General features: G+C 44.2%; 1 protein-coding gene and 1 long non-coding RNA gene across 4 annotated transcripts in view; one reads left to right on the forward strand and one right to left on the reverse strand.

Annotated features, from left to right (window-relative positions):
• The window catches only part of ndfip2 (Nedd4 family interacting protein 2), an 80,278-nt gene that overhangs the window by 31,707 nt on the left and 34,204 nt on the right, over window positions 1–14,367 (forward strand). For 2 of the 3 annotated variants that reach the window (XM_069890327.1, XM_069890326.1), the window contains exons 3-4: window positions 998–1,131; window positions 2,495–2,545. In XM_069890327.1, the coding sequence (XP_069746428.1) occupies window positions 998–1,131; window positions 2,495–2,545 (185 nt within the window). The remainder of the gene's footprint in view (window positions 1–997; window positions 1,132–2,494; window positions 2,546–14,367) is intronic. The other variant, XM_069890328.1, reaches the window with a different exon arrangement.
• Window positions 5,978–14,367, reverse strand: part of LOC138739007 (uncharacterized) — a 44,465-nt gene continuing 36,075 nt past the window's right edge. The window contains exon 3 of the long non-coding RNA XR_011341948.1: window positions 5,978–6,885. This is a non-coding gene — a long non-coding RNA (uncharacterized lncRNA). The remainder of the gene's footprint in view (window positions 6,886–14,367) is intronic.

Here is a 14,367-nt window from a genome sequence, read left to right on the forward strand (position 1 = left end):
TTTTAAATGCCAGAGTAATTGAAAACCCCTCACAACTTTGACAGCTAGCCCTACAGAGGGTGGAGTTTTACAGACTGGCAGTTTTCAGGGAGGTTTAGGAATGAAATTTGTTTAGTGGGCCTCTGGATATCTGTCAATTAAGCCAGCGTACTTTGTATCAGTTTTCAGAGTCCATAAGATTATAATCACAGGTGACAAGCTAAGTCCAGGTATCAGGTCTGTGGGGACAAGGTCTGACCTTTGGAAGTAGCGAGTTGATGCTGGCATGAAGTGTAAAAGTGAAAAATGTTCTAAAATAAATGCCCTTGTAGATTGCTTGCCCAAGGACCTTTAACTTGAAATCATAACTGTTTCTCTTTCCATGAATGCTGCCTCACTTGCAGTGTTTCCATTAATTTTATTAAATTTTTATTCTTTTAAAAAAAAAAAATTGAAATGCAGCGTGGTAACAGGCCATTTTGGCTTATGAGTCCGTGTCAATTTGCATCCAATTGACCTCCACTTTGAATAGGAAAACCCACACAGACGCAGAGGGAGAAAGTGCAAACTCCTGCCAGACAGGATTCAAACTCTGGTCCTGATCTATGTCCCTGTAAAGGCATTGCACTAAACACTGTGCCAACAGTGCTGCCCTATATATTTTAGGAAACCTGAAACACAATATGCTGACATTTTCCCTGAATTTCATAAATATAATTAAAAATCGTCAGATGATTTGTTGTGACAGTGAATTCTTTAATCGTAAAGAAAAATACTTCTCTCCAGGTTGGTAACTGATATAAGTTTGTTTAATGATAAGTTAAGGGTGGGGAGACCATGAGGAAAGAAAAATTCCGAAGATTTTTTTAAAGCCACTTTTAACAAGTAAGTTCTCCATTCTTGTAATAATTTACAGTATTAAAAGAATCCTACTTGTTTTCATACAATCCATTACACAAATAATTGTTGCCCCAACAATCTGAAGCCTGACTTGTGCCCCTGTCTATTTGACCAACAGAAACCGACTTCCAGAGTGACCTGATGCCAGTGCCCCCCCCTTATAGTGTCGCTACCTCCCTGCCAACCTACGATGAAGCAGAAAAAGCCAAAGCAGCTGCAATGGCAGCTGGGGCAGGAGAAGCCGGACAAAGAGTGAGATGTATTATATTTTTGTGTGTAATATAAGGACATGATTGATTTATTATCTCAATAATTGATTTACTCCAACAAACAAGGTGAAGTTACAGAATGTAAAAACACAAAGAAATGCTCGAGGAACTCAGCTGTCTTTTCAGCGTGATTAAAAAGCAAAGATCTATCGCCAGCGTTTCGGACCAGAGCCCTTCTGGAAGGAATAATCAGAATAATCTCCGCTGGGAGCGGCTGGAGACAGACTGAGAGTTTGCTTTGAGCATCTTGGCTCTGTCCACTGCAATAGCTTGGATCTCCCAGTGACCACTCATTTCAATTCCCCATCCCATTCCCTTGCTGACATACAGGTCTGTCTATGGTCTCCTTCCTGCAAATTGGAGGAACAACACCTCATTTTCAGCCTGCGCCCCCTCCAATTGTATGTCATTAATATTGGCTTCTCTGGCTTTAATTAAATACAACCCCCTCACTTCTCTTCTCTTCCCCCCCCCCACCACCATCTCCTTCCCCCAGCTTTGTCTCTCCTTTCTCCTTTCACACAGACATGGTAAATTCTTTTCTCGTTCCTTATCATATCCAATTAATACCTTTTGTTGGTCTGGATTCCTCCCCCAGCCAGCACTGCCTAAATTCTGAGATTTCCTGCTTCAGATTTTTTCCTTATTCCTTAAAGAATAGCTCAGGCCCAAAGCATTGGCAATATATCTTTGCTTTTTATGGACATTGAAAAGACCAGCTGAGTTACTCCAGCAATTCGGTGTGTCTTTACTACAATCCGAGCATCTGCAGACTTTTGTCTTTTATTGAATTTACAAAATTGTCTGGTATATGAACTAATGAGAATGTGTGAGCAGTACTTGACTTGAGATAGATATCAACATTGTGTTTAAAACAAGATGCGTGAATTTTTGTCGTGCTTGTAAAGATAGTATTAAAGATATAATTTGCGAGGTATACCATGTGCTGAAATTGGGTGCACAGCAAAAGTTCTCCACCTCGAGTTGAATTCTTCATCACGTTGGTCAGCTGTGCATCATTTCAACACTTGATAAAGGCACATGACTGAGTAATACAAAATCTTTCAGTTGTTAAGAACATTATAAATTTAGTTTTTTAATGTTTATAAGAAAAACTTTGATCTTTAATTGTCTTCAAAATTTAACTTGAATGTTTTTTTAACATTTTAAGCAAATTGCCCAAATTTAGTAATTTTACAATTATACCATTTATGAATATAGTGAGATATTTAGAGATTTAGAAACTTAAATTGCAAAAGGAAAATTGTGTTTAGCCTCAACTTTTTTGTGCTGTCCTTTATTGTCTTGTGTTTATTTTTTGCTTAACATCTGCTACAAATGGACAGTTTAGGGAGCCTAGGAATCTGTTTGATGAAATTCTCCAAGGTACATCTCAGGTACAGTTCCTTCCTGTGTAAATAACTATGGAATGCTTGCATTAATTATTCTAAAATGTGTCCCCACACTTTACCGACTGGAGACTTCCGCCTTGTGTTTGCGTGCTGTGCTGTCCTATTCATTTCACAAAGATATTTTCTCCTGCTGAATAGCCTTGAACTTATCTGTTTTATGAAATGAAGGTTTTTCAGTTGACATTGTCCTTTGTTTAAATTGGCAAATTCTCCAAGACTGCAGATGAATCAAAACAATAACATTCCCTGTGACTGATGTTGTTTAAGACTTAATACTGCTTCCAAGTAGGGTGAAATCCAAATTTAATTTTTCACTGTTTGGATGACAATTCAGCTTGTTACACTATTTTATGTGGAAAAATCAGGACGTTCAGTTGGAAATGCTGGTTCATTTTCTTCCTTCTTTAATAGACCAAAAGGCAACCTGAAATATTTTCAACTGTTACATGTAAAGTTTGGTAATTAGAGTTGAATTTCATTATTAACGTAATCATTTAGTGAATGCAATTAACAAGCAATGGGATTAGATTACCAGAAATACTTTAAACATTTGGAGTTTTTGTCCCCTCTTGCAGAATTTAGTGTTAATTGTAGCATGATTCTTCAGGCATCTCCAAGCCGACCCGTGAATCAGTGCAAGCAGTTTCAATAGTTAGTGTCGTTGCCATTTGTTGAGTGAAAGAATCGAAAGGAGTACATGGCATACTGAAATGTGAGTCAGGCCATGGTCAGATTGAGCATTTGTACTCTGCCTTGAGTTCAACACTGCGTGCTATTCAGCACAAGATTATCTACACAAAAGAGTCTGGAAAAACAACCAACTGAAAAACCTCACAAAGATAAGCGTATACAGAACCGTTGTCATACCCACACTCCTGTTCGGCTCCGAATCATGGGTCCTCTACCGGCACCACCTACGGCTCCTAGAACGCTTCCACCAGCGTTGTCTCCGCTCCATCCTCAACATCCATTGGAGCGCTTACACCCCTAACGTCGAAGTACTCGAGATGGCAGAGGTCGACAGCATCGAGTCCACGCTGCTGAAGATCCAGCTGGGCTGGATGGGTCACGTCTCCAGAATGGAGGACCATCGCCTTCCCAAGATCGTGTTATATGGCGAGCTCTCCACTGGCCACTGTGACAGAGGTGCACCAAAGAAAAGGTACAAGGACTGCCTAAAGAAATCTCTTGGTGCCTGCCACATTGACCACCGCCAGTGGGCTGATAACGCCTCAAACCGTGCATCTTGGCACCTCACAGTTTGGCGGGCAGCAACCTCCTTTGAAGAAGACCGCAGAGCCCACCTCACTGACAAAAGGCAAAGGAGGAAAAACCCAACACCCAACCCCAACCAACAAATTTTCCCTTGCAACCGCTGCAATCGTGTCTGCCTGTCCCGCATCGGACTTGTCAGCCACAAACGAGCCTGCAGCTGACGTGGACTTTTTACCCCCTCCATAAATCTTCGTCCGCGAAGCCAAGCCAAAGATTTGGACTCTAAACTGTGTGAAGATGCAAGCTGCTGGTACATGAACGGGACAGTTGAAAATCCACAAAATCCAGATCTTGATAATTCTGTAATTTTTTTTTGTTTTCTATGTATTCCATAAAATGCAAATAGGTTAGAATTTTTTTTCTTCTTCTTGCTGTGTCAAATTCTGTTTATTCTGTGTTGCCTTTGAGGTGGAAACATTGAAAGTGACTTCTCCAGTCTAATGTGATACTTGATTATGGTCAGTTTACTGGTCAGCAATAGATAAAGAAACTGCTGTAAATCAAAGTTCTCTTATTGGGATCTGCAGTTGTGGAGTCATCGATAGCAAAGACTAGCAGATCTCTTGATAGTGATGCAGCAAAATTTTAAAATCGGTCTGCTCCGGGGGGGGGGGGGGGGGGGGTTGCAATGAATTATTAATATCTGTGAAGATATTGATAAAGGAACTAGTGACGAAGGAAATAAACAAAAAAATAAATACTGTAGCGCCCACGCTTCAGGCTGACACAGGAAATGGCCGTCCAATGCGGCGACCGGCAAAGCATCGTGCAGGCTGAAATGCCTATTTCCATTGGCCGCAGACAGAGCAGTAAAACTGGCCAATCACCATTGGTGGATTGGCATCCAAGGTAACCAATCAGCAGCTGGCCTGTTCACGTCCCAGAGGTGTTGTGGACGAGCTGACTGTAAAAGGCAGAGCTGTCACTGAATAAATTCAGTGTTGAATGCACTCTACTGGTGTTTGTGTCTTTCTTCTCCTGCAGATTCGAGCTACAGCCTTGGGGCTATAACCGAGAGCTATAACCTGACTGTAGTGACCTTGCAACAATCTTTGGCTTGGCTTCGCGGACGAAGATTTATGGAGGGGGTAAAAGTCCACGTCAGCTGCAGGCTCGTTTGTGGCTGACAAGTCCGATGCGGGACAGGCAGACACGGTTGCAGCGGCTGCAGGGGAAAATTTGTTGGTTGGGGTTGGGTGTTGGGTTTTTCCTCCTTTGCCTTTTGTCAGTGAGGTGGGCTCTGCGGTCTTCTTCAAAGGAGGTTGCTGCCCGCCAAACTGTGAGGCGCCAAGATGCACGGTTTGAGGCGATATCAGCCCACTGGCGGTGGTCAATGTGGCAGGCACCAAGAGATTTCTTTAGGCAGTCCTTGTACCTTTTCTTTGGTGCACCTCTGTCACGGTGGCCAGTGGAGAGCTCGCCATATAACACGATCTTGGGAAGGCGATGGTCCTCCATTCTGGAGACGTGACCCATCCAGCGCAGCTGGATCTTCAGCAGCGTGGACTCGATGCTGTCGACCTCTGCCATCTCGAGTACTTCGACGTTAGGGATGAAAGCGCTCCAATGGATGTTGAGGATGGAGCGGAGACAACGTTGGTGGAAGCATTCTAGGAGCCGTAGGTGATGCCGGTAGAGGACCCATGATTTGGAGCCGAATAGGAGTGTGGGTATGACAACGGCTCTGTATACGCTTATCTTTGTGAGGTTTTTCAGTTGGTTGTTTTTCCAGACTCTTTTGTGTAGTCTTCCAAAGGCACTATTTGCCTTGGCGAGTCTGTTGTCTATCTCATTGTCGATCCTTGCATCTGATGAAATGGTGCAGCCGAGATAGGTAAACTGGTTGACCGTTTTGAGTTTTGTGTGCCCGATGGAGATGTGGGGGGGCTGGCTGATGGAGGACCTCAGTTTTCTTCAGGCTGACTTCCAGGCCAAACATTTTGGCAGTTTCCGCAAAGCAGGACGTCAAGCGCATACCTTCATGAAAAAATACATGAAGTTCAAAAATAATGGGGTGACCAGAAATTGGTTAAAAGATTGATGTTACTGTTGAGAGAAGTATCAGATTTGGTGGGTTCATGGAGAGGAGAGTCTGGACATGACTGTTTGCAATCACACATAACTTTTATTTACACACAAAAATTGATAAAGGAGCATGAGAAAATGTTCACAGGAATAAAACAAATGCACAATTTATGAAGGAGAATGGGAATATGTTACAGGAATAAAACTGCACAATTTATAAAGGAGCATGGGAAAATGTTATGGGGATAAAACACGCATGATTTATAAGAGCGTGGAAAATATTAAACAGTACACAATTATTAATTCACACAGGCAGTGCTGACTATATGCTATAAGCAGGGGTAATACACACATTCCCAGACCCCTGATTGTTAGGAGGTAGCTCCAATACGAGCAGTACCCGCTGGGCTATACACACACTCTCAGACCCCTGATCGTCTGGAAGGATTGTTCTGGTAAACTTGTACCTCTCACTTTGTTCGTTTTCAATTGGTCACGGTGTTTGAGCTACCAAAAGAAAACAGAGACACCAGCTGAGAGCACTTCAATTTATACAAATCTTTATTACTAAATCTAAAGCTGATTTCAAACTACAATATGCAAGCCATTCCCAATTATACTCATCAACGCCTGGACTGGTCTCAACTGCTGAAGCGAGGCAACGACCGCACACTTGTAGTAGGCAGCTTCTCCACCTCCTCTGACCGGGACGTTGGTTGGACTCTAGAAGTTTTTCTTCTTGCTGAGAGACATTTCCACCCCTGACAGAGTCTGAAACTTCAGCAGCGGGATCATGGCTATTACCCAAAAATTGTTTACTCATAGCCCATCACCCTGAATAAATGGTTTACTTATCTTCAAGGTCTCCTGACAATCTGCGACCAACAAAAGACGACTGCATCACTGGGCCTCTTGGTGGAATTTAGATTAATGTCTTCTGATTCACATGCATGCATTCTTGCATAAGCTGGTCCAAATCCTCCATTACATTCCACCCCTTAGTCGCAGTCTGTCACTTACGAGACCTAACAAGCATTTGAGTACAGAAGGAGCGAAAAAGAGAAAACAAAACTTCAATAATCACAAAAATAAGCAATAATGCGAACAACCAATGGAGAATATTGTGGCCCAATCCCCCAAATGTACCAATTAAGCATGAAAAAGGATTCCAACCAAGGCTCAAACTATCCTTGTGGGCCTTAATACCTAGACGCTGAAGCTTACGAACAGATTTTGAAACATGCTGAACAATATCAGATATATTAGTGGATACATCGGGAACATACGAGCAACATTCAGAACCGACAACAGCACACATGCCACCCTGTTTTGCTAAAAGAAAATCCAGGGCCATATGATGGCAGAGAGTTCGTGATTAACGTCATTAAGGCCCTGACTGACAGACAAAAGGGCGAAAGATGTCTCATTGGCAATAGAGCTCATTAGATGATATAATTTGTAACCTCTTGGGAAATGCGAATAATGCCATAACCTGGGATCAAGGTGCCAAAGAAAATCTCGGCACCTGAGAGGGCACGTCTATGCCGAAGGACAGGGGACATACGCTTAAGCGAGGGATGATCCTGTAAACGGGAAATATGATGCATGTAGGTGATAGTGTATGCCAAATAGCAGAAACCACCCCAGGTAAGGGGTAGCCATGCAAAGGCACGAGACCCTCAAACCCAATAGGTCCCGTTCATAGGGTGCTTGGAAGTAAAAGGGGAATATGCCAGAGAATCACTATCCCAGTGCATTGGCAGGCCTATTTGGGAACTTACAAAAGCAGACAGAGCCCTTCACATGTTGAGAAACAATAAAATAGGGGGGTGTCATAAGGTGGGGTAAAAATATGTCATCCTCGAAAAATATCCAAAATATCATGTAGACTAAAGAACTGGGCCTGCTCAGGCACAGGCTTATTAACATCAATGTGAACCCTGCCTTTGGAGGGATCAAAATATTTCCAGGCAGCAACCTCCTTTCAGATGAAAGGAATGGAGATCATGGGAATGCCTATGGTACAAATCCAACAATCAGAAACATTCAATCGGTGAGCCTATGCATAGGAAACATGGAGAAAGGAATTGTCAGACAAATCTGAAGGAATGTTTGATGATGAAGTAGGCCACCAACCCTCCACAGAACCGGAATCCTCCCACCACTTAGCGACAGGCGGTGCAGAGTTATCACAAGATAAAAAGCGGGTACAAAAATGACCATCGCAGAAGTAGGGGGCGACTCCATCAGTTGGTCCATCCACAAACAAAATGTAGGAACCGAGACCAGCAATAATATTTATCTAAGCTGCACTTGAGGCGAGTGACCAAGGACTTCCTTGGTGTAAAGCATCGGGCCGTGTCCCCCACTGGCAACTCCCTCAGAACATCCTCGACATTACAAATCCAATTGCTGGCATCAAAGCAGCGGTTAAGCCAGATCAGCAGGAGCACAAGATGGAGGACCTGGAACAAAGAAGCCTGACGTATGTCACTCACGATGCCGTAAGCGTTCAGTATTTAAAAAAAGCTAAATCATCCTGTCCCTCAATAGCTACCCACTGAGTGATACCCTGGGCAGGTGTCACTATTTCCCCCTTTACAGGAGGGCCATTACCTGGTGGTACCACCCATACCTTTTGTCTGGGATTCTCTAGCTCGGGAATGGGGGGGCAATGACTGTTTTTCCTCTGGAATAGGCTGTAGTTCAGAAGCGTGAAGAAGTCGGTGGAAAGGTGTACCTCCCTTTAAAGGGCGATGATTCAAATTGTCGACTGCCTGCTGCAGCACATGGCACCACCTCTTCAGGGTCCCCAGTGGTGTTAATAAACAAATTTATTCCTTCACTAAGCTGTTCATACATTCAACTAACCCAGCTGCCTGCGGGTAATAAGGAATATGGTGGACCCATGAGATACTGTTGTCAGTTGCCCAATCACAGATTGCCTTCCTGGAGAAATGCAAGACATTATCAGACTAAATCTCCTCTGGTACATCATAACAAGAAATTAAATGGTTTAGTCCTTGGATAGTGCTAGCTTGGTCAGCTGTCTTGGTGGGAAAAGCAAAAACAAGGCCCAAAAAGGTGTCAACCATTACTAGGATGTAACGTTTACCCATACAGTCTAGCATGGCAACCTGTTCTCCAGCATGCCACTGAATTCTAAGGAAAATAACCATCTGGGATGGGCCCTGCACCTTGGGGGGGGTTAATGGCCCAACATCTTTGCATCAGGGCATCTTGGACATTCTCCATACCTTTCTGTACCTTCTCTTCCGTGCCCCCTTGGATCATCACATCATCAATATAATGGTGAATCGAGAGAGAAGGCGATACTGGCACCGCCTCCAAATATCGGGCAATTAGACTGTGGCAAATAGTGGGAGAGTGTACATAGCCCTCAGGGAGGCGGGTGAACGTATACTGGCGCCCCTTCCAGGTAAAGTCGAACTGATCCTGTGAGACCTCAGCTATAAGAATACTGAAGAAGGCATTAGCGAGATCAATGACAGCATACCATGTTCCTGAGTTCCCAGTAGCAATGTTTCCAATAAGGGTAACCATGTCCGGAACTGCCGAAGCAAGTGTTGGGGCATGTTTGTTCAAAACAATGATAATCAACTGTCATTCTCCAGGAGCCATCCGGCTTCTGTACCGGCCAAACAAGGCTATTAAAGGGCAACGTTGCGGGCCTCACTACCCCTTCTTGCAAAGCATCAATGGTGGCAGTAATCTCTTCCTGCCCTCCAGGGAGGCGATATTGTGGAATGCATACTGGTTTCGGGGGGGGGGGGAGTGGGGGAGAGGCACCACCATCATAGGATCCCACTTAGCCCGACCCACCACTAGTCTTTTTGTAATAGTCCGAATTCCAAATGCAAATCCCCCTTGGCTAGTATTAAGGGCCGCACTGGCTAACATATTGATACCCAGGATACACTTGTCAGTGGCAGCCACCAGGGCATGTAACCATACAGGGGAAGGGCCATCACCCACTGTGGCGCGGACTTTTATTTCCTTCGCCAGGGTGGTTGCTTCTCCCATCCCCTCTATTCGAAATGTCGGTCCAGTCCAGAGGTCGGGTTTACCAGGAATCACCGAGTGCTCTGCATCGGTATCGACCAAGGCCAAATATTGGCGGTCATTACCCCCACCCCAATGGATTGTTAACAGTATGCATGGCTACGGGTCCCCGTTTATCCGCCATATCTCAATGGAGTAGACATGGGAACCCCGCCCGCACCCTTAGTAGGGTTCGGGGGCTTCCAGGACCACATGCTACTATTATCCATAAGAGCCTTTTTAACCAATTGTTTTATCTCATCATGGGTAACTGGAGCAAGACAAGCTGGCTCAATAGGAGCAGCAGTGAGAACAGAAGGCACAGCTGGGCCAGGAGGACTCAACAACTGGGGATGATGTTCCCCTGCCTTCCTCTTATAAAGGGCATAAAGGACCGCAGTAGGTTTCCCATCAATATCACATTTAGGTACACCTAACTTTAACAAGGTTAGAAAAAGGTCCTTTCTTGTCGGTCCGTTATTGGCAGCAGCCCCTCTCTTTTCATCCTGCTTGTCTGATTTAACCTGGGTTGTATGTGAGTGGATTTTACCTCCCAACTCTAATTATCGAAACCTAGATAAGGCATGCACCGCCTCAGACACAGGGTACCCAATTAGCGTACTAGCTACGGACAGAACCAGTCCCCGTACAGTGGGTTGGGCAGAATGAACCAATCGGGCAATGCATTCCGGCCGTGAACATCTCTTCGTCAGGGCTCCCCCCACGTACCCACAACCTCAAATGCCCTGCATACAAGGCAGAGGCCAGGGCTTGTTGACAAATTACTGCTATACCCTCCTCTGGGGTGCCCCAATTATTCTGCAAATGTAAATCCCAATCTACTGGTGACAGGTATACTCGTAACAGGGCATCCCCTAAAGTGGCAAGTAAGTAATCCACCCCTCTCCTTCTACCATGTAGCTCAGCAGTGACCCGGATATCAATAGTCAATGTTCCTAATCCCAACAATTCCTCAGAGGTTAAATATACATTACCCCCTCCTTGTTCCCAAACATGCAAGAGCTAGGCCAACAGAGTTTCTCCCGCCTTTTGCCTAAATTGATCTCCAATGGCGGCCAGCTCTTTTATAGAGTAGTCACGAATCGTTGACTGCTCCCGACCCCTGTTCCCACTTTGGCCCAGGACAGGAGGAGACCCAGGCCATCCCGTAGAGGTGGGGGTGGGGGGTTCATAGAGCATAAGCAGGGGTTTGGGTACCTTCCCCTGGGTCCGCTTGGGATGCCGGGACATCTATCCCTTCAATCTCTACCATTACATCATACCCCTTTCCGTCTCCGTCTGTTTGGAAAGTCTGCTGCCTTACGGGGCGGGCATGAACAGTGGGTGGAGAGGGGAGTACATCAGGCACATGCCGAGGGGTATCTGCATTATTACCATTGTCATCATACCAGATGTTCCTGTCCCAATCATCAATTACATCAGGATCGTCGCTATTCTTTTATCATGGCACGAATCGGGTTCTACCCCTTGCTTTTCCTTATCTGCACAGAGCTGCTGCCGGAGTTTAATATTACGGCAGATCGTTTGGACATGCTTATCCTCCCATTCTTTGGCTCGGTCCTGACTGGTGCAAACAATCTCGCTCATCATGGAACAGCGTTGTCGCATGGCATCTATGTCCTCCTCTAGTTGCTCTCTCTTGGGCTGGGATTCTACTTCTCGCTGAACTAATTCTGCTTCATGCTGAACAGCGCGGCGTAAGATCTGTGGCCAGCAGCCAAAATCCACCCGTCAGCATCCCCTTTTTATCAGGAAATTTACTTTCTCGAAGGAGAGTGGCAACCCACTCTCCCAGAGGCGCACTTGGTGGATTTAACCTCTCATCCCAACTAATGGGTGGTCCCAACAAAGACAGGGTATTGGCCAACATGCCAAACCCATCGTCTTTGGAAGTCCATCCTGGAATCAAGAGCTGCTCAGGGCTCACCTCTTTCTTTCGGCGAAATATCTCGAGACCAATCCTGCTGACTACGCCAATTGTTCTGGTAAACTTGTATCTCTCACTTTATTCGTTTTAGATTGGTCACAGTGTTTGAGCTACCGAAAGAAAATAGAGACACACGCCAAGAGCACTTCAGTTTATACAAATCTTTATTACTAAATCTAAAGCTGATTTCAAACTACAATATGCAAGCCCTTCCCAATTATACTCATCAACGCCTGGACTGGTCCCAACTGCTGAAGTGAGACAATGACCGCACACTTGTAGGTTGTCGGGGCGCCAGAAGCAGCTTCTTCACCTCCCCCGACCAGGATGTTGGTTGGACTCTAGAAGTTTTCTTCTTGCTGAGAGACGTTTCCACCCCTCAGAGAGTCTGAAACTTCAGTAGCGGGCCCATCACCCTGAATAAATCGTTTACTTATCTTCAAGGTCTCCTGACAGTCTGCGACCAACAAAAGACAACTGCATCTCTGGGCCTCATGGTGGAATTTAGATAATGTCTTCTGATTCATATGCATCTCTGGGCCCCATGGTGGAATTTAGATTATGTCTACTGATTCATATGCATCTCTGGACCCCATGGTGGTTAGATTATGTTTTCTGCATGCATACATTCTTGCATAAGCTGGTCTAAATCCTCCATTACACAGGAATAAAACAAACGCACAATTTATGAAGGAGAATGGGAATATGTTACGGGAATAAAACTGCACTATTTATAAAGGAGCATGGGAAAATGTTATGGGGATAAAACACACACGATTTATAAGAGCGTGGGAAATATTAAACAGTACACAATTATTAATTCACACAGGCAGTGCTGACTATACGCTATAAGCAGGGGTAATACACACATTCCCAGACCCCTGATTGTTTGGAGGTAGCTTCGATACAAGCAGTACCCGCTGGGGTATACACACACTCTCAGACCCCCTGATCGTCTGGAAGTGTGGCTCTATTGCGAGTATTGATCTATAGCAATTTGAACCGTAACGACGTTACGGCTCAGCTTCAGTGCAGTGCACACCTCACCCAAGACCCTTTCAAGTGACATCCATGGTAGTGACCTGGCATGGAGTGGTGTCCGGGGCTATCACCACAAGGCAGAGAGAAAAATGCGCTGGTGCTAAATAGAGTACGAATTTGGTGTCTCGTCAATTCTGATGCTGAGTGATTTGAATTATCTGACAGCAAGGTCTGCACTAATTAGTAGACAGAGCCTAACCTTGATTGACTGGTGATGTAATTAGTGGCAGGAGCCCAACCTTGATGGACAGGTGATGTGACTTCCGAATAAGTTCCAAATGGGGGAAGGATACTTGACCACCCGCAATATACACATTTCAGACAGGCAGGTGGGCCACATTTCCTCCACACACAGCAGTGACCAGTGACAGGAAGAAAGGAGATACAGTTGTGGATAGAGCATTGGTATCAAGAAGTCAGTAGATTGTGTTCAGTTGCATAAAATTTGCCACTTAAGTGATTAAGAAAATAAAGTAGTTTGGGAAGAACTTCCAAATTGTGCCATTCCACAGACTGTTGGGAATCTCAAAATGTGTGGGAGGTGTCAAATGGTCAATGCTCTTGTTCATGCATGTAAAATGCTGTTTCAGTTTTTAGCACAAATATTCAAAATGTGCTAATTCATCTCTCATTTGTCAACCATCATTAACCCAGAGCATTTTTGTTTTTGTATTATGACGGAGATTTGTTGGTATTGGTCTAGTTATGTCAAATTCCATTTGATTTTTAATTTAGACCTATAGTACAGTGGCAGACCAATGACCCCATACCACCAAATTAACCTTCAACCCATGTAAGTTTTGAAGGATGGAATGAAACCGGATCACCCAGAGACCTAAACTCATTGCAGACAGCACCAGTGATAGCGTTGTACTAATTGCTACACTAACTTGATCATGAATAACCAAAAAAGATTGATCCCTTTATTACTACTTGGAAGGAAATCTATCCTGGTATGCCAACTGTAGTAATCTTTATCTGGAGCTGGATGCCATTGGGTTGCTCTGCCAGAGATTCTAGAAGGGAAATCCATATAGAATTTTTTTGGAGGGAGCCCATGGTTTTCTCAATTGGTTTTGACTTCTGATTATCTTCAGGTACATAGACTGCAGCTGAACCTTGGTGCTTGATTATTTATCAAGATTTATATGTATCAAGATTTGCATTTCATTTAAGACAGAGTAATGGACAAATTTAATCTAAAAATAGTTTTTAAATTTTAAATTATTTTCTTGACCAACAAAATTCCAGCAAAGATATGAAGACAAAGCTATTTGCAATTGCAAAGGAATGTTGCAAATATGTGGAAATAGCAAAGTTTTTAGAAGGAACATGTACAGTGCCCTCCTTAATTTTTGGGGCTAAGACATTTTCCTTTACTTGCCCCTCTGCACTGCAGTTTTAAATTTGTAATCAAGTAATTCACATAATTAAAATGCACATTGTAGATTTTATT

The sequence above is a fragment of the Narcine bancroftii genome, chromosome 7 (genome assembly GCF_036971445.1).
Source record: "Narcine bancroftii isolate sNarBan1 chromosome 7, sNarBan1.hap1, whole genome shotgun sequence".
In the NCBI taxonomy this organism is placed as follows: domain Eukaryota; kingdom Metazoa; phylum Chordata; class Chondrichthyes; order Torpediniformes; family Narcinidae; genus Narcine; species Narcine bancroftii.